The 26,598-nt window shown below is 37.6% G+C and overlaps 1 protein-coding gene across 1 annotated transcript in view; it reads left to right on the top strand.

The window, feature by feature from the left end:
- Positions 1–286: 286 nt before the first annotated feature.
- The window catches only part of LOC114149499 (probable flavin-containing monoamine oxidase A), a 70,689-nt gene continuing 44,377 nt past the window's right edge, over positions 287–26,598 (top strand). The window contains exons 1-7 of the mRNA XM_028025426.1: positions 287–581; positions 662–749; positions 2,318–2,498; positions 2,808–2,922; positions 8,119–8,276; positions 10,846–10,935; positions 16,912–16,996. Of these exons, the coding sequence (XP_027881227.1) occupies positions 464–581; positions 662–749; positions 2,318–2,498; positions 2,808–2,922; positions 8,119–8,276; positions 10,846–10,935; positions 16,912–16,996 (835 nt within the window). The 5' untranslated portion in view covers positions 287–463. The remainder of the gene's footprint in view (positions 582–661; positions 750–2,317; positions 2,499–2,807; positions 2,923–8,118; positions 8,277–10,845; positions 10,936–16,911; positions 16,997–26,598) is intronic.

Genomic DNA, 26,598 nt, shown 5'->3' with positions numbered 1-26,598 from the left:
ATTCGGGGGTGTCTTCTTTTTTGTTTGCGTCTCTCTTTTTGTTTGCTGCATTTCATTCGGGGGTGTCTTCTGTTTTGTTTGCGTCTCTCTTTTTGTTTGCTGCATTTCATTCGCTTTTTGCTTGCCGCATTTAATTTGTGCGCGTGTTTTTTGTTTGTTTGCATGTTTTCTCTTTTGCTGCGCATTTGCACCTGTCGGCCACCGTATTAATGACATAATAAACTTAACAAATTTCTCTAGCAGGTCATTCTTGATGTCACGTGTCATCCTCTTTATTTTAAGACGTAAACTCCTCCCATGGTCCGAGTCCCACGGCGGCTGACCGTTAAGGATTATACCCACCGCTCCTCACGGAAAACTTTCAACCAATCAACGTTTCAGGTGCGTGAAACGTCACCTCGCATTAGCGACAACTGTGTTTAACTTTTGGACCCACAACTTTAGACTCACCTGAACTTCCAACATGACGGCCGACATCTGGGACGTTGTTATAGTCGGAGCCGGGCTGTCCGGGCTCAGTGCGGCTCATCTGCTCACAAAACGGGACGCCAAGCTGAGAATCCTGATCCTGGAGGGGAAAGGTCGGGAACTTTGCATCCTGCAGAAAAGTGAAGCCCTAAAGTGTGGCGTTTGCTTCATGATTGCTTGTGTTTCCTGTCAGATCGAGTGGGAGGTCGCACCGTGTCCTCTGAAATCCCAGCAGCCGACGGTGCTGACCGCTGGGACTTTGGAGGACAGTGGGTCGGAAGGTAATTAAAGCCACACATGAGACTTTTTTTTTTTTTCTTTAATCTGTGCATAATTAAGTCGGAATAAAGATGAGATGATTTTAACACCTGCGAGCTGACAGGGAGGTGTTTGTCTCCAGTTTCCTGGGACCATTAGAAAAAGATAAGAGGTGAGCTGCTAATAATAAAACCCTTGAAAACTCCGAGTGGGGATTAGGGAGGATCAATATCCATCACACAAACAGATTAGACACATAATTGCTCATTTATATAAGAACTCTTGACTAAGGATGCTGAAGATGATTCTACACTCAGCTTTCCAGCTGTATTTCCAATTAGTGTGATCTAAAAAGTTAATTTATTTTTGGAACTCAGTTTAAAAAGGAAAACTTTTAAAAGTGTGAATGACGAACATCAACAAGAACACTGACTGAATACAGTAACGGTATGTCATGGCCCAAGCAGTCTTGGGAATTACAAAAGATAATCTCTAAAGGTAGTTGTTCAGTTCTTTGTATTCAGGCAGATTAATTGAAAGTTGAGTGGAAGAAAAAAGGTTTTGTTGGAAAAGATTCATAACAATTTTCCTCCTCTCATATAATATTCCTGCTGTTTTTTGCACATTTGTGCTGTTTGCATACTCATAGTTCACTTCTTGTAAGCAGCAATATGTTTTTAATGCAGAAATACTCATGCACAGTTGTATTTTTTTTTTTAAATCCTACTTGGTTACACATTTCTCTGGAATGAGTTTAGTATTTTGAAGAGCTGTAAAGTATTTCATGTACTCTTTATATACAGTAAGTTATTCTTAATTTACTTTTTAAAACTTTCTTTTCTGTAATGCTTTGGTTCCCTGCTGTGGCTGAGAGGGACTTTTATCTTCCACCAAACTTCCCAATATTTGTACTCTTTGAACTGCCAGGCTTTTACTGATCGCTCTGCCTTTTAAAAGAGTGACACCTGTACAACTGCCCTATTGTTTAGGCCTTAAAATAACTTAAACGGTATATTTAGCAGGGATATAGAAGCTGTGTGACGTTAAATACAGTGTCGGTCTCAACATACAGAATTTATCTCAAAATATGTTTTTGTGTTAAATTGATTATTGAAAATTTTGGAGGTGCTGTAAAAGTTCTGAGTCAGAGGGGTTGAATTCAGCCTTGCCATGCTTTATTTGGTTAAACAAATTTTCACTACTTTTTGCTGGCCTGTCACATAAAATCTCAATAAAACATATATGCTTGCAAAATAATATGTGAAAAGGGAAGTGAATAACTTTGCAGGGCTTTGTGACTGTCTGTTTGTGTCTAGCTTGCCACTGATTTAGCCTTCAACATGTTTCAACCTAATCGGACAAATAGATGTCAGAAAAGGACATTTCATAGAAAACGGCCTCACAAAGTGAAGGTTTAACTCAGATGACTCTCTTACAGCAAACATGGTTGTATTTTTTGTGTTCTTTTTATTTATCTGTTTTTTTTTTTTTTGCCCAGCTTTAATCTGTTTTTCTGGTTATTCAAGGATTTTCTTTTATAAAGATTCATAACGGGGTTTTTAAAATTATTCTTATTTTTCTTTCCATACAGCACACAAACACACATTATGGAGCTCATAAAAGAGTTGGGGTTAGAGGTGTATCCTCAGTTTAATGACGGGAAGAAGGTGCTTCACGTGGGTGGACCCGCTTCCAGAGTGAGAACCTACCGGACCAGCATCCCTGCTCTGTCTCCGCTGGTGCTGCTGGACTTCATCCAGATGCTGTGGAAGGTGAGAGTCAAGAAACGCAACGTTTTCCGCTGAGTAAAACCCCAACTCTCCAAATTCGAACCTTGAGAGGTTTATATCTTGGAATGTTACTGTCACAGTTGTTTGGAGCAGAGTGAGTTCTTTGGATTGACAAGTTCATCACATGACAAAGTACCACAGTAGCTCCAGTCTGGTTCAGACGCTTTGGAGCAGCAGTGTGACGTGGTGCAGCCTCTGGTCGTTCCTCCTCTTCTGTCCGTATCAATGTGCGTGTTTTGTCTTCAAGGCGGTGAACTGTCATGTCAGGTTCTGATTACACGCTGTTCTCAGTTTGACAGGCTGTGCAGAACGGTGTGTGTTCAGGATCCACTGAGGACCCCCAACGCGGCGGAGCTGGACAGCATGACGGTGCACTCGTACATCGAGCAACACGCTTGGACTGAAGGTCGGTTTCAGGTCCACTGCGTCTAACCTTCTCTTTTTAACATAATTATTTTTTTTAAATGAAATGCAAAACATCTGTGCGAGCATAACTTGACACAGGGCATAATTTAAAATCAACTTTTTTGAGTTTTATATTATGTTAGAAAGTTATTCCCTCATCAAAAACATAACTGGATTGTTGTTTTGATTCTTTCATGCATCTTGAGTTTATGAACTACTTCTCAGTCCGACGCTCATAAACGGCATTTTAAGAAGCATTGCTATGATGATGTGCTGATGAGAAGTCCCAGACAAGGTGAAAAAAAAAAGAAATTACGTGTCACGGTTGCTATGCCAACATGTTTTTAAATCCAGTAAGTTTCTTCATTTTTATTTTGCTGCCTTTGAGTTAATTGTGCAGCAAGCAGACTGGGGATTAAGATGTTAAGAATGATAAAGGTCATGGAGAGAATGTAAAAATTACATTTCCACTAAAGTACAGTGTAAAAATTAAAAGATTATCACAAAGAAGTGTTAAACACTTCTGAAAATAGAACTTGGTAGAAATGTTTTTCAGTAAACTACAGAAATATTTAGCTTATTCTTTAACATAGTTGGATGAGAATTTACCATCAAGCTGCTGGTTTAATGATACTAAGTTTTTGTTTTCACTAAACCATTGAAAGCAAACTGCCAGTATTTACTTTTTTTTTGTTGTTTAAGGAAAAGTTTGATGTTTAGATGGAGATACACCTTGTATTCGCTGTAGTTTTCATGCCAGGCCACTAGGCGGCACTGCAATGTTAGCATAACGTCAAAAAGTGCTTGCCCTTTTGACCCTTAACTTTTACCTCACCTGCTTCCACTTCATTTAGAAAATAATTACCCATCTCTGATGAACTAAGTTCTCATGTAACACATTTACATTCCTTATCAGAAGTTGTTAAATTTATAAAGTTAAGAAGCACCTGCAGAATACTTTGCATCATCTGGGTGTGTTCACAGAAAGTTTCTCTTTAAGACCCGGTTTCAAAAAGCACCAGAGACTCCGATCAGTGGAGATGTTAGCAAGCGGCTAAATCACAACAAAACTGTAATGGCTTTTCTGAAGAGTGGGTTTGTGTAAAAGGGGCTTAAGGCAAATATCACATCAATCCAGGTGTATTGTTTGAATCTGGTTGCCCTGGTAACTGGGTGCCCAGATAATGGCTACCATCATCATGCCCAACAGCGCCCCTTATCCTGATCTCTAGTGAATTCCTGTACGTCTGCATGAATGTGATGGATAATGGGGGTGTTGCTGCTTTTCATTAGAATGATAACTCACTCACCTTCTTATTTTGCCCCATTTTCAGTGGCCATGTTTTAGTAGTAAGGTGTTATTAGCATTTTCTTTAGTCTTATGCCCAGCCTGATTACAGACCGCCTAAATGTGAATCCAATCACATGTTCAAGGCTGGACTTTTAGAAGCTGTGTTATCCCAACGCTAATTCTTGTGTCTGTTTCTCTGGCACCCAGATTGCAATAAACTCTGATTCAGTTATACTAAAAATACCGTTAGCATAAGGATTGCTAGCGGTGTTAAGACCGCTCTGTTGTCTGGTCCAACATGACAGTTGGGTAATGTGTTGCTTCAGTCTCTGTGGGCTGTTTCAGGAAACACCAAGCACACCATGGTCCATCTGTGTCTCTGTCGTACTAATCAACAATATCACCCAAGGCTGTATAACCCAACATACATCCTGCAATCTGCTGTAGATAAAGCAGCGTCCTTTGCTCTGAAGAAGACTGGATTCCTCCTGTCACTTTTTTCCACATTATTCAGCAGTTTTTAGTTCTGCTCATGATTCCATTTCATAGGCAACCAAATGAAGCAGATTTTATTTTCATGCTCTGCCTGGTTTGCTTGAAAGAAAAGTTATATTTTAGCTGTTTTATAGCAACCTTGATGGAAAAAGTAAAGACATTTTTGCCTGTTTTTGCCAAGATTCACAGTGACTAATTCACAGAATTTAAAATTTGGATAGAGATTTGAGATGCGTGGAAAAAAGTGAGAAATTCATACAGAAATTCAAAATTTATTGTCAAGCCTTTCAGGAATCAACATTAGATTCATTGCACATGGAGAATAATTTCAACCCTTTAATCCTTGTTATTTTGATGATCATTGCTTACAGATTATAGATTATATATATTATTCAGGTTTTCTATTCTTTCACTTTTATGTGCAGCTTTAAATTCAAACTAGTGATTCCCTCATATTCAGAACGGAGCATGGCACTTGTTCAGGTGGCACGTCTGTACATGCTGTGACAAGCTGGACATCTGAAGTGGGACCAGAAAGTGGCGTTGCTGAGATTTCTGGTCCATGGCACACTGTGACGGTCCAGCTCTGACTGTGTTGTTCTTGTGTGAGACTCAGAACAAGTCTCACACACTTTCGTACCTGACGAGATAAGAAGAAAGATTTCATGGCACTCTCAACATCAATTGAGAGGCATGAAACAATAATTGGGCAAAATTTTAATGCTTTACTCCATGACTGATCAGAATTTATTTATTATAAGGCAATAGTTTGCTACTAAATAAAAATATTTTCTTATATTCATTCATCAAATTCCTGTTACTGCGTAATCTGATTGTAAATGCATATTGCAGTGTACAAGGCTTGCGGTTTTCATGGTTCCACCCAGAACCTTTGCATTTGTGTGTTTCTGATGGGTCCTTAAATCTGATGCACATCCAACATTTGCAAACAATAGCCTACAGTGCTAGGTTATCACAGCATTGTAGCAATAGCCTAGCATTGTGTCATTTTTGACACAAAAACAGACATAGAAATAAAACACAAAGCAGTAATGATATCTTGGACATCTTAGCAGAAGATATTTTTGACACGATGCTGCATTGTCGTTTTTTCACCGATCTGATGGTTGAATAACATTAATAACGGATCAAAAGCTATAAAGAAATTTGTTGTTGAGTTTGTATCTATCTTTATTCAACAATTTAGCAGCAATTTGATTTAAAAAGTTAGCTTATTTGCCAATATCTGGTTTTCAATTAAAAAGCGATTAATTGCGGTTAACTGGTTACAGACCCTGAAATTAACTAAATTAAAAATGTGCAGATATAATTTGTTTTCTTGGCGTCTTCTGTGTTGAAATCTTTTCTCAACATGGACAAAAATATTTACTGTAGTCATACAGACCTAAAGATACAAAACTGAAAAAAATGACCATTTCAAGTTGTGCTTCTAAATAGTATTTATGGACATCAGAAATTCATTTAGAGTCTTTCTCTAAATTTTTTATTAAACTTTGTAAAAACACAACCATGACCTTTCCTTTAATTGATCTATTCAACCTATTAAACCTCTGAGTGCAGCACCATTGTGAAATATTGGCAAGGACATTTCATGCATGTCCCCGATTTATGGAGGCGGGAGTGAAAACCCTGCATGCTCATATTGAAAAGATGAAGAAAAAATTAGACAGTTGATGACAGGAAAAACTCGGTGAAATGATCTCAAAATGGTAAATGAAATTTTACTGAAAATAAACAGTAAAACAGACGTATATTGCTTTTGAATTGTGGTTCAGAAGAATAATAAAAAATATCTATTGGCATAATAGATCTGTACAAAAATATAAAAAATGATTAAATCACAAGGAGATGTTAAACTAATTGTGTAAACTTGTTAATTTTCATGTGGATTTTGAATAAATTCAAATTCGTTAATCCCAAAAGAAAATTAAATGTTGTAACTCCTTAATTTAGCTTCTTCAGATTATTGTATGGTGATGGCTGTTGGCATGAAAGATTTCTTGTAGTGGTCTGTAATTCAGCGAATCTGAAGAAACCTCTGACTGAAGATGCTCTGTTTTATGAAGATGATGGTCAAGACTGTCCATAATTTTCTTGATTTTATGAAGAATCCTTCTTTGCATCATCATCTCCAGAGATGATCCAGCTGACGGGAAATGTTCACAAACCGTCATGGGCAACGATGTGGAAACAAGGCTGAAACAAGCAATGAAGAGGATAAATATATTCCAATATATATATATATATATATATATATATATATATATATATATATTTATATGTATCTTAGCAGAAGTTTTTTATTTTTGTTGATTATTTAACATGCTATTTCAGCCATCAAAAAGATCACATAAACATCCACTGTTTTATATACTACATCAAATACACAGGACATAATTTTGTTACTTTTGCATTGACAATTCCAGTTCTGTATGCACTACAATGAACTGTATATTGTGATGACTCATGTTTAATTTGCAAACACTTTCTAGCGAGCTTGTTCAAGCTGGTCTATCTGATTGCTGGCAGCAATGGGAGATGTTGTGGATGCAGTTTGTTCTACATTCAATTGCAAATTTCACATTTAAATTACGATTTGGGATGAGTTTTACTCGAACGCTGTTTGCTTCTGATGGGAAATGAGACAGGTTGTCCTTAAAAACTGTTTAAAAGTTATTTAAGTGAATCCACCTGGCCAGCTTTTTACATGTTTTTAGCGACGAGTTTCAGATCTTTAATGTCAGAAGCCTCCTTGTCATGCTCCAGTTGAGACTCTGATTGGTCACTCCAAAACACTGATGTTAATTCTACTCAGAAGAAACATATTAGTAAAGTTTCTACTACTTTAAACCTTCCATGAGTGTTATTAGAGTTGGGTTTAAGGTAGGGGTGAACTTGTGTATTAACTTGTGTATAAAATGCACACTGACAAACTGGCTGTGACATTTTGTTTTCTGGTGGGTGAACTACATGCTAGACTGTCTTTCCAGCTTGTTAAGACAAGAAAAGGCTGCTTTGATGATGCATCTCGCCTTAAATCTAACAATGACAGGCCTAAGTAGGCGACGTTCAGGAGAATTTGTTGCTTCAGTTTGTGCTGTTATGTTTTCATTCTTGCTTGTTTGATGCAGGAGACTTCTGGCCTTAGAAGTCTTAATCATATGTTTTTGTTAAAAGCAATGAGTCTCTGTGGCGCTGAATTTATCGACTTCACAATGAAAAGAGACTCAGAAAGTGACAAGATGATTACAGGTAATGGTCGCCTCCTCAAGTGGAACAGTGGATCTTTTTCTTGTGCTGTTTTTACAACTTGTAAAAGTAAGTGGAGCTCTGTTGTGGCAGGGAAATGGCTCAGATTACCGCTTGTTTTTATCCGTTCTTGTGTGGCAGAACTGAAGGAGCAAATGGGAGTGTGCAGCAGGTCCGTCTTCGGCGTGGAGCCGTCCCAGATGTCCTTTCTGTTCTTCCTCATGTACGCTGCTGCGGCCGGAGGGCTCCTGGCGCTCCTGGAAAGCACTCCTGGTTGTGCTCAGGAGTTTAAGATAAAGGTATATCCCTCATGTCCTCCCACTCAGACTCTGCTGCAGTTTTAAAAACCGGAGACGGAGCCGAACATCTCCTCTCTTGAGTTAAGCTAAGCCCGTTCATCACAGCCTGCTCTGGCCGCGCCATGTCTCAGTGAACACGCAGCTTTTCTTTGGCCCTTAAACATTGAATTACAGCATCCTAACACCCCTGGCTCCAAACTTGATGTAAATTCTTTGCTGCTTTTCTCTGTATTCCCTCAACATGAGACCAGTGTTTCCTCTGTAATCTGTTTTTGCGCTCTTACAAGCTCTCTCTCTCTCCTCCTACAGCGCTAAAGTGTAGAAATGGGTGAGAACCAGTGAGAACTAATGGATTAACAAGGTCATTCAGAAAATGGCAGCACAGCTTTTGGTTCAAACCTCCACAAAAGGCTTTTTTTTTCTTTTTCTTTTCTGCGATTCCACTTTACTTTCGGCAGCATTTTTATGATTTAATTCCTAATATGCCCTGAAGAAATAACTGTAACGATGGAGACGGCCTGAGATGCAGTGAAACTGTAAATGTCATCAGGAGCAGATGTAGCGAAAGAGGAAAAAAAATCTTACACCTTTACTGCTTCATCAATTTAATTTTTCTTTATGATCATTTTTATGGGTTAATCTGAAAATTAAGACATAGAAACACTTTATTGTCATTCAGCTGCAGCATACGGAGGAAAATTTAACAAATAAGAATGTATCAAAGGTACATATCATCTGATTTGACTCAGATTGCCTAAAGATTGCATAAGCATCAAACATAGACATTAGGCTTTATAGATTTTAAGATTTTATCATTTTAAAATAAGTCTTTCAGATTTGAATAAGCCTTTGAAGCTGGATCTGTGACTTTATTTCAGTAATTCATCATTTACTTTGAAAAGTAAAGCTCATAATAGACTTTTTAATTGCATCATGAGGTATATTTCTGTTCATTCTGATGATTATTTCTCTCCTGATTCTCCAAATTCCTCCCTCCATCCAAAACATGACTGCTAAAATAATTGCTTACTCTAAATTGCCCTCAGACGTCCCTGTGTTGCCTTGTGACAGATTGTCAGCTTGTCCTTGTTGTAAATCAGTTGGAAACTTTGCTTCATGGGTAAAATGAGTCTTAAAAACTGTTTGTGGTGTGGGTATGACGGATAACTCTTGTGGCGTTTGTGATTTTTAATTTCTATGTCTTGTTTGTACATCTTACCTGCAGATTGTGTTGAAAGGGATTCTGAATCTAAATCACCAAAGTTTGTTTTGTTGCTGCTTAGAAAACTAACTTCAGACATCCTGATGGAGTTAAAATGACAGTTCAACACCTCTATCACTGCAGTTTGGTCAAAACAGACAGATTTATCAAAAAAAAAAAAATCAAGATTTCCAGCTGCTTCTTTTCACTGCTCCTTTGTTTTGCATAGTGTAAAGTTTTTGACAGTTTTCTGGAGAAATCGCAAGCTGACCCCTGCAGAGTAAGAACAGGAGCCAGAAAGTAAACACCTGACTCTAAGCTATTGCATCTAAATGAATCCAGAATCATAAACATCCATCTGCCTCAGCTGACTGTTTCTGCCACCCGGGGACTTTAAACAAGTCAAGTTTATAGTCAAACACATTTCAGCAACAAGGCAGCTCCAAGTGTTTTACGTCGTAAAACCAACAGCAGTCAGTTATCAATTATGAAACAAGCAATAAACATTACATTTAGTCATAATCAGTTTTCTGGAAGTTTGTTTCAGATTTGCAGTTCATAGAAACAAACATTTGTATAGGTTGCCTTATTGATCAGTTTTTATGACTTCTTCCAACTCATCATTGAATGCATCTTTACTTAAGTTGGAGACTTTTCAGTCACTAATATTCTCACTTGTCTCTCTATGGCCGTTGTATTATATTTAAGCAGATATACATCCTTATTCTCTGGCAACTTTTTGCTTCCTTTTTGCCTTCCCTGTGCTAACCTTTTGTTTTTTTTATACTTGCTCTTTGTCGTAATTTTATCTTGATTGCTGACATGCATCCAGGCCTGAAACCACTTAATGTAGCAAAGTCTCAAATACAGTGGGAAAAAAATTAGACTACTTCCAATGATCGGTTTCTTTGATTTTACTCTTCATAGGTACATGTTTGAATAAAATGAACATTTATATTTTATTCTATGAACTACTGACGTCTCCGAAATTTCAAACAGAAATTTAGTATTTGCTTGCAGAAAATGAGAAGTGGTCAAAATAATGAAAAAGATGCAGTACTTTTAGACCTCAAATAATGCAAAGAAAAGAAGTTCATATTCATTTAGAAACAACAATGCTAATGTTTTATTTCAGAAATCGATATTTGGTGGAATAACCACCAGGTTTTCAATAGGATTCAGTCCAGTGCTCTCTCAGTTTTTTCCAGAGCTGTATAGCCTTGAAACTCAACAGAAATCTCATGCTAAAACGTCTATATCCATACATGAAATGTAAATTGGATCGCCGTCCCTTGTTTGGTCCAGGAAAGGCCATTAGCATGCACCAAGTCAAGCCTGACTCATGGTGCCGTATCTGTTTCTTCACAGGGAGGCACCCAACAACTTTCCGAATGTCTGGCGCAGCAGGTTGGGTGGAAGAACGTCCGGCTGGGCTCTGCTGTGATGGCCATATGGCAGGTAGAGTACAGTAGCGTCTCACTCGGGGACTGATGAGGCGTGACACTGAGATAACAGCTTCCTCTCTGGGTTAACGGGCTGTCTCGTGTGAAGGCACTCTCTGTTCCGCCTGATTTTTCCTGAGAGACCCAAGCAACGAGCGCATTAGACCCCATCAACATTACATATTTCCTGGAGGTCATGCTGGCTATTAGTGTATTTATTTATTTATTTATTCACGGAATCTAAAATTTTAAATATTCAACATGGCATGTTGTACAGAATTTCATGTCCTCCAAAAAGCCCCAGTGGACAGAATGACCCTTTGCAGCATTCAACTAAAATAGAAAAAAGTAAGCACACCCTTTCCCCAGAGGGTTTCAGCCAGAAGCTGTTGGATGTATTTGGTTTTTCACAGTTTGCTGGTCTGAAGCTTTTCAATGTGTGTTAACACAATGCTGACATGCTAAGACATTAGCAGTGACCTTTAAGAACAGACTGACTCCCTCTGGGGAGGGTTACAAGGTGATCTCCAAACTATTTAAAGTTTTCAGGGGGAAAGCTTTTTTTTTTTTAAGTGGGAAAAATTATTCCATGCCAATTTACTCCCAGTAACTACAAAAACCAAGAACTTCATCTTGAATTCTACAGGCTTTAGGATGTAAAATGTTAAAGTTCATAATAATATGTAACCACCAGACTATGACCCCTTAAAATCTTCAATTTGACCCCAAACTCCTCTGGAAACCAAAGTATTTTAGTTCCAGTTGAAATGATTCGAGCTGCAACTAACAATTATTTTAGTAATTGATTATTCTGACAACTAATTGATTAATCAGATAAAAATTTTGCACATTCTACAGATTTTTCATTTAATCACTTAGCATTTTGGTATAATATTAGGAACTCATTATAAATATTCTCATTATTTTTTTTAAAATGAGAAAAACAACATTTTTGTTTTGCTTAAATGTAATAACGCAGCATTCCTTTAGTGAATTTGAACCAGACTAAGCTAAAACTAAACCAGCCAAGGACTGTTGGTTAAAACATATCTATAAAAGTGTTTTTATCTTAATTAAATATGTGTATTTATTTTGTACAACTTTAATTACTGCACTGATTTTTTTCTTCTTCAGCAATTGGCATTTTTTGAGTCTGTATTTAATCTGTATTTAATTTATTGCTTAATAAATTAGTTTACATTTTTTTTCAATAATCGATTCATCACCATTAATACGATTAATCATTTCAGCTCTAGAAATTTTACATTTTTCTGACGGCTACAAGCAGAAAAACGATCTCAAACTCATCAGTTCATACTTTTGGTCAGGAATGTTATATTTTTCTTTACTTAAGAAGTGATTGCAGCTTAATTTTTCATTCCAGTTAAAAAACTCATACGAACTTCTTTTAAAATCCAAAGTGGTGAAAAAGGTTGTTTAAAAACTGCCAATTTATTCTATTTAAAGGCAACTCCACTATCAAGTCGCTGTCAATTTGTTGCAGTTCTGTTGCCTTAGACAGCGACTGCAACGTGAAAGAAAATCCATCTGTTATGCGTTCACCAGATCCTCCTACAGCCAAGGTTAGCTGGAGCTTTTAGTTTGGCGTGCAGCATGAACTGGGTGAGAGGCAGGGCAGAACCTTGACATTTTACCCCGTCTATCAAAGTGCCAACACTTATTGACGGAGAAAAGCATTCACACCGACACTCTCAGCCACGGGCGTTTTAGAGTTTCCACTTCACGTCGGCTGAAGTGGAAGCCGTGGCTGAAGCGCCGGACAAAAGCTCTCCCAGCTGGGGAGGTTGTGTTAACACCCAGGATGGTCTTGTTGAAAGACCGCCCAGAACAGCAGTGTGATGCATTTCAAATTGAAGCAGAACGCCAACGTCAGAATAATATTAGTGTTTCTAAATCAATGTGCTGGAAGCTACAAAATTATCTTTCAAAGACTCTTTACCACAGAGATGCTTTATTGACTTAAATGGAAAATATCAGTTGAATTCAACAATGCTTTATTCATCCCAAATGGAAATGAAATGTTGTGACTCGTATTTTAAGAGTTTTTGTGGACAAGGATTTCTGATAGCAGTCAGTCTTGCACTGAATCTGATGAAGCCTCTGACTGAGGTTTTTGACATGCTCCATTTTCTGTGAGCAGAGATATTTCACATTAAAATGTCCGGGGTGACATCATCAGATGCTGGAAAGCTCTGCTTATCCTCTTCATTGGCTTTTGCCGCTCCTCATTTAATATCTGTGTGGCCGTACGGTTAGAAAGCCAGGCAGAGAGACGCTGGAGTAGGGGATATGATATAAGAACATTATGACCGATGGAATATTTTTTGTGTGTGAGATTTCAAGTATCAGTTTGAACTTCAGTAAATCATCTTCACCATATTTTCACTTGTGGCCATGTCATTAGTTTGTTTTAACAAGCTATTTAACACGATTCATATGAATGTAGCCAGTAAAAATTTATTCCAGCCAGCATCAAAATTTATGTAATTTGCTAAACTTCACTCAAACATCAGCAAACGTCTCGTCTGATGGCTGATGAATGATAAGCACTGAATTATAAATACATCTCATGTTTTTACATTCATCCCCGTCTTGATTTTTCACATCGGGTTTAAATTGCATTTATTTAATAAAAACTATGCTATTCCAAAATCGCATCGTCTGAAAAAGTATCCAAAGTTTTGATGCTTTGTTGTTATAGAAACGCAGAGACCGAGGTCTTTGCTGTGGAGCTTTTCTGAGCACGTCCAACCCTGAGGCGGGACCAGAACATTCTGGAGTGTTTATATCCTTCCTGACCTTCAAACTCGTTGGACTCCTTCATGGAGATGAAGGGAGTTTCACTTTGGAGAGCAATGTCTGTGCTTTTCTCTGATCAAAATTATTGTCAGTCCCCAGAGTTTTTGGATGTCTGTCTCCCTCAGAACTTGACTTGGTATATAAATGGATTACACAGACCCACCTGTGAGGCCTTGGATGGTTAAACCTGCACCTTTGTGTACGGTCTATCATAATCTAAACGTGCAGATCATAGTTGAAGTTAAAGTAGCAGGAGGTGGAGCATCAGTCAGAATATGCCCAGAGTCCAAGTCTCGACTTTTGTACCTTTTTTTTTTTCTAACAATTTGTTGTCAGATTACTCTGGGTAAAGGCAAGCTGTTTGTTATCCACTCGGACACACAGAGCATCAATAAATATTCTGTTATTGACAGAAATTGAAAAGAGTGGATGTAACTGTGATTCACAGCCTGTGATTCATTCAGAAAGTGCTGCTAGCTCAGTTTAATCATTTATTTTTTGTTCCCGTGTGGAGAATCAAGAAGTGGGACAGCAGGAGTCTTGTGCTACATGCTGTCTACCAGCCTGACTGAGGAGGACCGATGTTAATCTGATGCATTTGCATTGCATGATGACATGGATGGCATTCGGTTAAAGCAATTTGCTAATTCAGTCAGTTTCCTGACTACCGTATCTAAAGTAATTATGTCATTTTTATCTCAGGAAATGCGTATCACTAATTCATTTAATGTATGGATGATTTTCACTGATGGAGAGAAATGGGGAAGATATGAAGTTATTCCTGACTTGCTGAGCTTCGTGCGAAAATGTGAGTTCTACGGCTGAAAGTCCAACAAGATGGCTGATATTTTTGTGCCAGTTTGGACTGAACGTGTTCACAGAACATGACCGTTTGGTCCAGATCCATGAGAGTTGATATCAACGATGTGTGGCAATGTCTTCTTCCTCCTGGTCATCTGACACTTTCCACTGACACAGTGAAGGGAAATATGCACAACTCATGCTGTCTTCTTTGTGTAACTTAGAGCTGCAGCCATATGGAGTTTCATCTGAACACATAACGAGCCAGAATCCACAGACTTTTTAAAAAATGTTCTTGTTGCTTCTTGTCTAAACCTTCTAGAACATCTAATAAAACTAACGTGCTATTGCTGTACTTCTTTCTTTCTCACTGGCTTTGAGAGCCCTGATGGAGTTCATGGCATCACGAACTGCTTGAAAGTATTTTGACATTTAGAATAAAAAAAATGTCATGACCTTTCCAAGAAAGCTGGACATGAGTCGTCACTGGGTCTTTCAGCAAGATGGTGAACTAAAACGTAAAAATCACCAAAGATGTGACTCATCAGACTCAAATTCAACTTTCCGTTTGAATCCTCAGACCTACGTTGTATAGAAAATCTGCACTGTGAGCTAAACAGAAGAGTGAATGTAGAGGACGTTGCAAAGAGTAATGGTCAAAGTCTCCTCTCTCTGTAAGAGATATAACTATTTAAGGCCGGTGTCAATGCTTGGGGAATGTGTTGTACGTTCCCTGAGAATTATTTCATGCAGTTGATAGTTCTCCAGTGCCAGCACAAACATAATGGTAAGCAGAAATACTTAGTTTTACTTAAAGAATTTTACAATTCAGGACACTCCACCAAATATGCACAGATACATAAGATCAGTACATATATTTCTACTATTTCTATTGACATCAAACTCACACCAGAACACCCCGACATTTGTATGTGTTCCACACATACAAAGAAATCAAAACAAATTAGTCCATAAATCAAGTTGTGTAATGAAGTGAATTGGATGGGGAATATGTAGCGAACATGTACCAAGAAGGCTAAAAAAACAGCAGAAGTCTGTCTGCTATGTGCAAATCAATACCAGCTGGTTCAATATCAAATAATAGCTTTTAAAGGTTAATTAGTTTCGGTTTCTCATTACCAAAGTGTATCGCAGAGTGGTACGATTAGTAAAAGTTAATGGACTTGAAAAAAAAAAAAGATATTACATTTGCAAAACATAACGGAAATGGTTACAGTTGCATGAGTGTGATGGGAGCTATAATCTGAAATGAGAAAACAATGTAATTTTTACCATAAGCAAACCACTGACACACAATGTCTTACAAAAATAATATTTAAACAAGTTTTACAGGAACCAAAGGGCACTTATAGAGAGTTTTAGGGCACATCTACACCAGCTTTTAGTACATTCAAACTCTAGCTTGTTTGTGTACCAAGTCTGGTTTGTTTCGTCCGTTTCAAATTGAAAACGTATTTTCACCAGGAAGACAGAGGGAAATAGAGGGAGAATATCGTTGGGTCAGGTGGGATTTAAGAAGAACTATATTGATGTCATTGTCAGCAGAAAGTAATATAGTCTGTGTATAGGAACACCATGGTGTGATGCGACTTACAGCATTGTGTACAGACTTAATATAAATGAAGGATCAATGGAAAAATATACAGGACCTTTTTGATAAAACCTCAAGTGTGTGTTTTCACACACGACTACAGTCCTAAACACACAATAAAGAAAACTCTTAATTGGTTTCAGAGACAGAAAAGTAACTTGTGTCCCATTGAAAATCTATGAAAAGAACTAAACATCAGAGATGTTCTGGAGAAAAGACCTCCAGAACTTTTCAGATTTAAAGATGGTTTAAATATTAAGGGATTTAAAAGTGTGGAAAAGTGGGTATAAAACACTTTTTATGTTTTAGTGATTAAATTCACACTAAAACATCACAAAACTGACTGATTTCTTTGAATGTGAGAACTTATTCTCCAGAATGTAGTTAATTGGTTTCTCCAAGCAGAACATGCCTTGAACCGACCAAAAAAATGCAAAAATATTTACATTTCAGTAACTTCCGATAAAACGGCATTTTCTCTGCCACTTCATTGGTTGAAAATGTGAATTTACTTGGGGTTTTTTCCAACATCCAGTGTGAATTTAATTTTAACAGAAGTATTAAAAATAGACATGTACTGAGGAAATAGTCATTTTATTTACTACAAGTGAGGTCAACTTGTAACCCCAGCTTGGTTACAACCTGTTTGCACCTTCTGTGATTGATTTCAATCTCACAACAAATTACTATTGCATGCTTCTCCAGATGGTGTCCACTAGTAAATTCTTAACAAAATGAAAGTTTCTTTCTGTTACGCAGGATGGCGAGTGGGCCAGGGTCATGACGACCAGCGACACCTTCCTGTGCAGGGCTGTGATCGTCACATGCCCCCCTCATTTGGCAGGTCAGTGTGTGTCTCCCACGTTTCCCTCGACTCGCTAACTCAAATCCTCACTCATGCAGAAGGCAAATATCCCACCCTCTCATCAGGTCTGTTAAATGTGGCCGACCGCGCAGCCATGCGTTCATATCAACAAATTTTCTCAATCTTTTTCTGACTCCGGGGTGCGGGAGTCACTTTGGCTTAAGTGCATTCAGACCGAGGTCAGGTTCCGGGCTCAGGATTTGCTTTAATTTGGATTTTGGAACCGGTGCCAGAGTTGAGGTCTAAACTTTTAACTGGAGGGGCAAGGTGACATTTGCTATGCTCGGATGTGGGAAGTTGAAAGTGGTAAACACGTCACTGCCTGCTTTCCTGCAATCAAGTTACCAAGTGGAGAAACATTTGGAAACCTGCAGGGGTGTCACATTTGGCGTGAACCATGAAGTTACACTTACCCACTTAAAATAACTTGTAAAAATCATTCCAAGTCGAAAATTAAATTCCAACATTTTTAACCCGATGTATTTTCCCTTGCAGGTACCTCCTAATACCGAATATTGACAAGGGTTTTATTAATTTTAGAATTTCATTTGTGCAATCCACGGTTTATGGATTCCTTTGCATCATTTCTGTGAAATTTGAAAATCAGTTTCCATTAAATTAGAGTATTATTGGAAGAGTTTAGTCTGGTAGAGTTACTGATTGCCTCCATAAAAAAATTTAATAAAGAAAAGTTGAGTGAAAGGAAAAAGTGTGGTAGAAGAAGATGCACTCAAGTCCAAAGTCTAATTTTAGTTCACACATCCAAAAGAGAAACTATTGAATATGGTAGAAATGAGATGAGACATAATATTCACATGAAATAAAGGTTGAATTTGAAGCATCCCGTCATTCCCTATAGGCTGAGCACCGTAATGCTTCGCTGCATTGATGCAGTAATTCATGCAGAAGGAGCCACAACCGAGTATTTAGTGCAGTTACTGTACAGGACATGGGCTTCCATTAGAGACGGCACAGAAGCCTTATAGAAAATATTTTATATTGTTGTGCCAATTATCTGAAATATTGAATTCATACTTTCATTACATGTAAGACTCGATAAATAAACATTACTGCCTTAAATGTGTCACTCTGTGTAATGAATTAAGAGTTTAGAAATTATTAAAATTAGCTTTCTGAGATTATTCTGATTTTAGATGAACTGTCAAGCTGTGATGTTTTGACAGTAGGGCTCCAAAGAGTCTTTTTTTAAAAAAAATCAATTTTACAAATTATCTGCCTTAAAATAGTGGAAAGGTCGAGTCGAGACTTTTATTCTTTATTGGCTCATTTTTTAAAAAGCTTGTCTAAATTTATTTATTTATTTATTTTAATTACATTTTTTGTAGCTGGCCTTATTCCGTTTATTTAATTCACTTTAGTTTTGATTTAGTGTATTTAAATAAGGTAATCTCAGGAAAGAAAAAAATCACTTGAATCCAATCATGAAATACAAACATTTCATATTAAACTATGTAAATATTCACATTTGTTCAGATGTTTTCTGTCTAAGGAAACCCATCAGATTGTATCGACTTATTCTGAGCATGTATGTTTCAATACAGGAAAGGAAAATTCCCCTTTAATCTTTATCCAGCAGTACGTTCTGTAAAATCGTAATGGCAGTAGTAGCTCCTTTAGGCTTCATTTAAGAGAAAGATGAAGTGAAATTTAGCATTTAAACCTCTAATCAGCCTTGGAACAAAATTAAATTGATTTATTATAAACTAGATGTTTCATATTTCACTTTCAACTTGTGCTAAATAATTTGTCTTAGTTTCTGCTCGTTTCCTCCTTCTGTGATACTGAAGATGATCTTGGCTAAGCATTAAGAAAAATGACTGTTTTAAAAAAAAACACCTGGAGTAGCAAGAATGTTTTTTGAAAGGATGCAGAGACTATTCTTTATGTTGTTTTTATCTCATCCTTCATTGTTTTTCAGTTAAACATAAGCAAAATGTCAACCTGGTTGTTACTGGTAACAACCAGGCAAAATGATGTAGAGAAAATCAGCCGACACCTTAAGGGTACAATTACCGGCAAACCTAAAATTACAAAAATCGGGTGGATCAGTGGATTGCAATCCAAATGTTGGCTGTTGTACAGAATAAAAACTTTATTATGGAAAGTCCACATGAATGTCTGATTACTGTCCATGGATGGTTTGTGGTTCTCAGCTAAAAGCTTTTACCACTTGGTGTTTTTACTTCTTGAACTACATTAGTGGGCTAATTACTGATTACTGACCATTTCCAATGTTGTTCAAATAGCAGCTGAATTATCAATGTAGTTATTGTGAAAATATATAAATAGAGATGCTTGAAATATACAAATCTCACTTATTCATATTAACACTTTGCATGTGGCGTCATGCTCTTCGAAACGCCACCTGCTGTGACGGACGTCAAAACGTATGCGCTCCTGTAAAGACTGTTAAAGACATGCATGTGGTAGCCTAATGTCGCTTTTATTTAGTTGATTTCACTTAAAAAATGCTCATAGCCTCCTGAGACCCAGAAAAAAAAAAGTTTTTGAATTTTTTTTTTTTCACTACATGACTCTTTGGAGTGAAAAAACATCACTACAATTGAAAAAGTTTCAAATCATGTTTTTATTTATTTTTTACAGTATGTCCTTTGGAGAGGACATCAGGACTCTCTTGTGGCAAATATGAACACATTTCGAGGCCCAGGATGTCCTCTCTAAGGACCAACAGGATTTAACACAGTGGCATGTATGGTTTCAGAGTTATGAACAAAAAAACCTATGTCCTCCACAGAGGACAAAAATGTATTGCTGGGTCTCAGGAGGATAGGGTGTTGCGTGGTCGTCTGGATCAAAGGTGAAAACCCAACTTGTCATTTTATTGTCTAACTTTTAATGAGGAGGAAAGATACGGCGGTGATGGATAGCAGCTGTCAGTCATAATGACTGTCAGCCCTCAGTGTAATCGCAGATTTGTAGCGAACACTTTTTACAAGTTAACAAGCTTAACATTCATATACTTTATCAATAAGTATGATTAGAAAGATATCAAACATCACATTATGGAGAAGGTGTGTCTAACCATTAGTAACCATGGAAACAATGCCGTACCGTCATGTAGCCTAGCATGTATGGAAAAAAACTGGTTAGCATCTCGTCTCTTGTACGTTTTTAATGCTGCTCCGCTGAATAGGGAAACGGCTTTTATGATATATTGATATAAATAATGCGGTGTGAATTCAGGCCAAGTCGGTAATTTGATCAACACATCCAACACATCAGGAGGAAGGAGGTATGGGTCGGTTTCTAAGCTAACTATTTCCAACTTTTGTAAATTTCCCCGTCTATGAGCCCCAACCAGGTGTGTTACGTTCACAGAAACATTAGCTTGACTTTGGAAACAATTTCAGTTGCTCTGTTCCCATCCCTCACTTCCAACATCCATCATGGCGCCTCAAATGATTTAGTGACATCGCTGCAAAGGGTTGATGGGGGAATGTGAGAATTCAATTCTTTAGTGCAGAAAATATTTAATATTTGAACCTGATTCATATGATACACAAACAGGACTAGGTAGCCTTATGAATTACTGCATGTGATGGTCGACTCTCTGTTCTGATCTATTATTCCCTTCAAAAGGAGCAAGGCATCGTTTTAGTGAAAGCTGAAAAATGGAAACCCATTCTATTGATACCTGAATTTTTTACTATACTAGAGGGGATGGAGTGGTTTGGTGCTTTAAATGTCTTTACCTAAGACAAAATTTGTGAAATGCATAAATAAATGATCAGATAAATGTAAAATAAAATCCAGTGTTAATGAGACAATTATTCTTTTGCTTTTCATAGCAGTGAACATTTGAACATTGTTTTCCTCAGATCCACTCCTTTATTTATATAGATATAAATATATATTCTAATATGAAGTCAGAAACACACAATAAAACTCCATAATAGTGTCATAGAATTGTCACCACAGGATATCTTTTATACAGAGAAATAAGGCTTTCACAGTCCAAACATCCTAATGTTGTCAATTCAGTCAATTCCATGACTACTGATGTATAAATACAGAAGCAGAAGTCAGAATATATGTCTTTACCAACAGCTCCTCACACAGCAGCAAGTTACTGACAGCATAGATTTATGAAGCAGTGTTTCTAAAATAAACTTTATTCACAAGTTTTTTGTTTTTAAAATATTCCTAATTATAACAATAAAAGTTTTTTTCACATCTGATCCAGCTGAATATTCCCCGCAGCATAATCTGAACCAAATAAAACAAACCCAAACGAAGTAATGACTGCAGAATAAAATTTTGATACATACATAACTCCACCATGTGCAAACACATATCTCCTTTGCCTTCACTAGGCTGTTTACTTGCACTTCAAACAACCTCAAATCTAGAAATAACAGTTTTCAGAACCTTTCTGTTTGCATGTTGTGGAAAGATGAAAGATAATGGCAGAAAATACAGCCTGTACCTGCACATGATAGTATAGTTCAAGGGTAGTTTCGAAAAATGTATCGCTAACTAAAAGTTAAAATCCTTTTAAGAGCTTGCACAGCAGGTAAGAGATGCATCATCCTTCTGTTGACGCCAGATTTTCAGCTAATAGCTCTTTGGGAATCACTTCGTTCAAGCCATATTATTTCATGCCTGCCAAACTGTTTTATGTTGAGTTATTCTTAAGTTTAACTAAAGAAAATAGGAGCAGATACACAAAGATTCTAAAAATCATCTGTATTGAACTTTGTTTCTATACATAATTGGTTCACAAGTGATCCTTAGGCAACATAACTAAAAAAAACTTTGTTTTGGATCTGAAATCAACCAGAAAGCAGCACACAAAAACAATGAACAGATCATATTTTCGATGAAGAAAATTCTGCCTATTATAGAGTTCATTGTGAGGCCATGATAGATTTGTGAAGTAAAAACACCTCCACACATAATTTCATGATGGAAACAAAACCTGATGAGGTAAAACCTTACAAAATACTCGATTCCAAGTTGAGCTACATGGTGGAGCAGTTGTTAGCAGTTGTCTTGAAGAGAGAAGCTCAGTTTGCTTGCTACATGGCTGTACCCATAAAGGAGGAGATAAGGAAGCCTTCAGAGGGTCAATACAGTTTTCACATATTAAAACAGGCAGTTGTCTGTGATCTTAAGAGATGTGAGTCATTTAGATCCCACAAGTTTTATTTTGTGCGCAGTCTGGTGGGGTTGCACTGACCCTGCGTGCGCCACAGTTGTGGGCTACTAACGATATGCGTATCTGTATATATGTGTGCGCGTTTGTGATTGAGACTAAATGAATGTGACTCTAGTGTAAAGCCTTTGAGTGGTCAAAATGTTTGGAAAAGCTCTATATAAGTTCAGTCCATTTATCATTTTAGTAGTTTATTTTTTGTTTGGTTTTGAAAGTCAAGAAAAAAATTGACTAGACAAGCCCCCGTCTTCCACCCTGTCTGACCGTGACATTTGTTGCTTTCCTTTTGAGCGTCGCGGTAAGGCCACGGAGGGTAAGAAGTAACGATTTCCAGTTTTGTTTGCTCTTCACCTCCTTCTTTCCAGTCTCTCACCATGCTCTCCAAAATTCCTAAGTTCTTTTGAAAAATCTAGAGGAGCTTGAAATTTGTTTGAGGTGATTTTGAAGTCTCAAGAACTGCAGTGAGAAATAAAACATTTCCATTTCCTGATTTGATTTTAGAACTAAAAATTGCATCAGTCCCATTTGTTCATTCACCCAATTCTTTTCCAGTTCTTTCATAAAACATGCATTGAACCCTGATTCTCGCTCAGATCCCAATAGGGAGAGACCAAGACACGAGAATAGCACTTAGACCGAGCAAGAGAAGATGCACAAATTGAAAAATGAGATGAAGGGAAGCGGGGAGTGGAGCTGATGCAGGTTGAAGTTGAAATGGGAGTCAAAGCTGGCCTGCCAGGAGCCGAAGCTCGAGCCTAGCTGTGACTGTGCCTGTTTGTACTAAGCTGGCTGCAGATCTGTCACTCAGAGCCTTATACTCGGAGCAATGGAACATGGCCAGGATTCCTAATGAGACAGGTCTGAGAGCGGTGTTGAATTATGCAGCATGGATTGCTTTAGCTCTTATGCCACTGTTCAACGCTTGGGCCTTAAATCAGCGTGGTGAAGTTGACGAGGATCCTCGAAATAAAAAGAAGTCAGCTCAGTGATTGAGACCTCACCGTGGTAAGGAACCGTGGTGCATTAAGTAGCTGGAAGCAGCATGTGCCGTGTTTCATTTTAATACCCTGCATGGGGAGGAAACAGGACAGCTGCAGTTGATGGTGAGTTTGTTTGTGGAAGTCAATCTTTGGGCAGTAAAATCTACAGCAGTGAGCCTCAACATGGATGTGTTGTGTACAAATCTCACGTTCAAATCAATTCTCATATATCTTACTCCTGAACAAATTAAAGAGCATCTGAAGAAACAAAGGAGATGACTTTAGGTCCAGAGTTGGTCTGGCACACTCCCGATAAGTTATGCCTGTCCTGTTCTTGGCTTCTGGATTTATCTCCCCAATCATCCATCATCCATCCATCCATTATTTATGATGACTACTGCCATTTTTCTATTCTGTTTGTTGCCACTGTCCTCACTCACCTCAATGATTTATGAACTTGTTTGGTCTCAGTGCATCTTTGAGATTAGCATGCATGGAAAAGCTGTTAGTTTACCACGTTTGCTCATTATGCCACTTCACAGACTAAAATCCCAGTGCAGCCTTTCGCAGCAGCCACTTTGAGTATAATGCAATTAGGCATGCTAATTTAGCAGCTCGCGTCGACATGTTTTCCTGTTTCTGTTTTTTTTTTTTTTTTTTTTTAGGGGGTGGGGGTGTTGGAAGTGCTGCGTAGTGCAGTCTGTCGGGCCGTGTCACACTTATCCAAGTGTGCATGTATTTTTCATCCAGCGGAGTAAAGCCTAAGTTCTTGGCGACTCTTTCAAAAGTATCCGAACCTTGGCTTTGACTATGACCCAACTCGACAATCAGCCAAGGAACATCTATTTAACATCCATTTTCTCATGGAGGGGAAGCTGCTGTGTAAATAAAGCAGGCCTGGCCAGTGGCGTGGAAGCGATTGCATCTGAAACTCACTCTTTAGTCCAGAGCTTTGTTTACGTTAGTGGAAAACAGGTAAGCAGCACATTTGAACCAATTTGCCAGCTGACTCGGTGTGAGACAGATTTCTGGGTCAGCGCGTTTGCTGTGCTGTGAATGAAACTAATGGAGCCTAATTCAGGGATTAGACATGAAGTGGGAGCTCCAGCGATGGCGGAGATAATTAACACGGTGTGATTCTTATCTCATCCAGTTTCATCACAGTGGAAATAATTTAAACTTTCTCAGTGCTTTCTGCTCATGAGCAACTTGGTGAGTGCTGAGAGGAAGATGAACAAAGCTTCCCTGTCTAATAAAGACTGCCAAGTGATGAAATTATTTTTAAACTGAGTATATTTCAGTTAGTGAACAAGTTAGTTAACTTTCTCCATCTGAACAGAAACAAAACTGAAGTTGTCTTTATACCCAAAGATGATCTAGAGTCACAGCTTCAGTTATTACAGCTAGAAACTAACAATCAGGCATGAAACCTGGGAGTAGTGACGAACTCTGACCTAAATCTTCAGAGCCACATAAAGACGGTTACAAAATCAACCTTCTATCACTTGAAGAACATTTCCAGGCTTAAAGGACTAATGTCTCAGCGAGATCTGGAGAAACTCATCCATGCGTTTCTCTTTAGTCGCATTGGTTACTAAAACAGTGTCTTTACAGGTGCAGCTGATCCAGAACACTGCTGCTGGTGTTCTGACTAAAACCAGGAAGATGGAGCACATCACCCAGTTTTAAAGTCCCTGCACTGACTCAGAAAATAGACTTTAAAATACTTTTGTTAGTTAATAAATCACTGAACAGCTTAACCTCACAATACATTAAAGTTTTGTTGTATCAACCTTCCAGACTTCTCAGGTCTTTTGGTTTGGCTCTGCATCACCAGAACCAGAACCAAACAGAAGCAGGATTCAGCATAATTTGACAAAATGTAAAGTTTTATTACTTTTTTCATAATTCAGTGAATGATCACTTTGAATTGGCTTGTTGCTGAAGAAACCTTGACTTGTATTAAGAGGCAAGTGCAGTTCATTGTAAAAGTATTCTTTCACATTACAACCACAAACTTTATGACGTTGGGAATTTAATGTAATAGACCAACACAAATTACTGTACAATTATGCAGTAACTTTAGAATATTGATGAACTGAAGAGTTCTCTTTGAGATCTTCAAAGTTTAGGTTGTTTTATAACCCAACCCTGCTTTAAACCTTCTCCCCGACTCGTCTATGTTCCTCTGTCTTTATGACGCAGTTTGTTAATCAGCTTTAGGAGCTTGATACAAATGTAAACTGCATTCTTCAGTTTATAACCATACATCTTTCTCTTACATTTCCCACTTATGCATGTATTTGTATTGGTTTATCACATAAAACACATTAAAATACATGAAAATTTCAATTTCCCATTGAAATTGGGATTTTCAATGTAAAAAGTTAAAGGGGAATACTTTACCACAAGACATACAGCGCTTTGCAAGTATGTTAATGATAGTATATGCACAGAAAAATGTTGGAGGCGGTCTCTTTCAGCTGCACAGCTTTCCATTTTCATAAGTGTCAGAGGTCTGAGTAGGTAATTCACTAAAGGGTCTGTGGTGGAACCTGCTTTTAGATGTAAACCTATCTTTAACATTTAGATTAAGTGGTTGATGAAGAATGCTCCCAGTTTCTCATGGCCTTACAGTTTATTGCTGTAATTTTTCTTCTTGTTTTTTTTTTTTTTTTTTTATTAGGTTTTAACATCAAAATACAAAATGTACAAAAATATATGAACAAGATATGTAAACTTTTTTTCTATAACAGAACCGAACATAAGTCGTACAGAACACATGGATAAGCCTTCCCAAATAAAATCCAGAGGAATAAGAAAAGAAAACAAGAAAAAACAAAAAGTAGATATGTTAGAAGAAGAAATAAAAAAGACATTAGTCTTGTGTGCAAAGTACAATGATATAAATATAGGTCTTAATAGTGAAAGAAAGAAAAAAAAAAAAAAGGGGGGGGGGAAGGATTTAAGAAAAAGGTACATCAATGGGTATTAATGACAAAATAAATAATTTGATAAATAATATGATAATGTAAATAAAAAGGTCAGGCAAAAGCAAAATTTAGTTGGGCACCATACGGGACGGCAATGTCTGAACAAAATCAAAAAACGGCTGCCAAATCTTTAAAAATTTAGTTGTGGAACCTCATAGGGTAAATTTAATCTTATCAAGTTTACTAAAGTGTAAAGCATCTTTAATCCAGATTTCAAATGAGGGAGGTAAAGCTGATTTCCAGCACAGCAATATTCTACGCCTCGCCAACAAAGTGAGAAATGAAACCAGATCAGCCTCAAGTCTTGACAAAGAAACCGTCTCAGAAAGTACACCAAACAATGCAGTTAGTGGATCAGGCTGGATGGACATATGAGCTACTTCAGACAAGGCTGCAAAAATGTTTGTCCAA

Source organism: Xiphophorus couchianus, chromosome 8 (assembly GCF_001444195.1).
Source record: "Xiphophorus couchianus chromosome 8, X_couchianus-1.0, whole genome shotgun sequence".
NCBI classification, from domain to species: Eukaryota; Metazoa; Chordata; class Actinopteri; order Cyprinodontiformes; family Poeciliidae; genus Xiphophorus; species Xiphophorus couchianus.
Note: the sequence above shows the minus strand (reverse complement) of the source record. Positions and strands in the feature narration are given on the sequence as shown.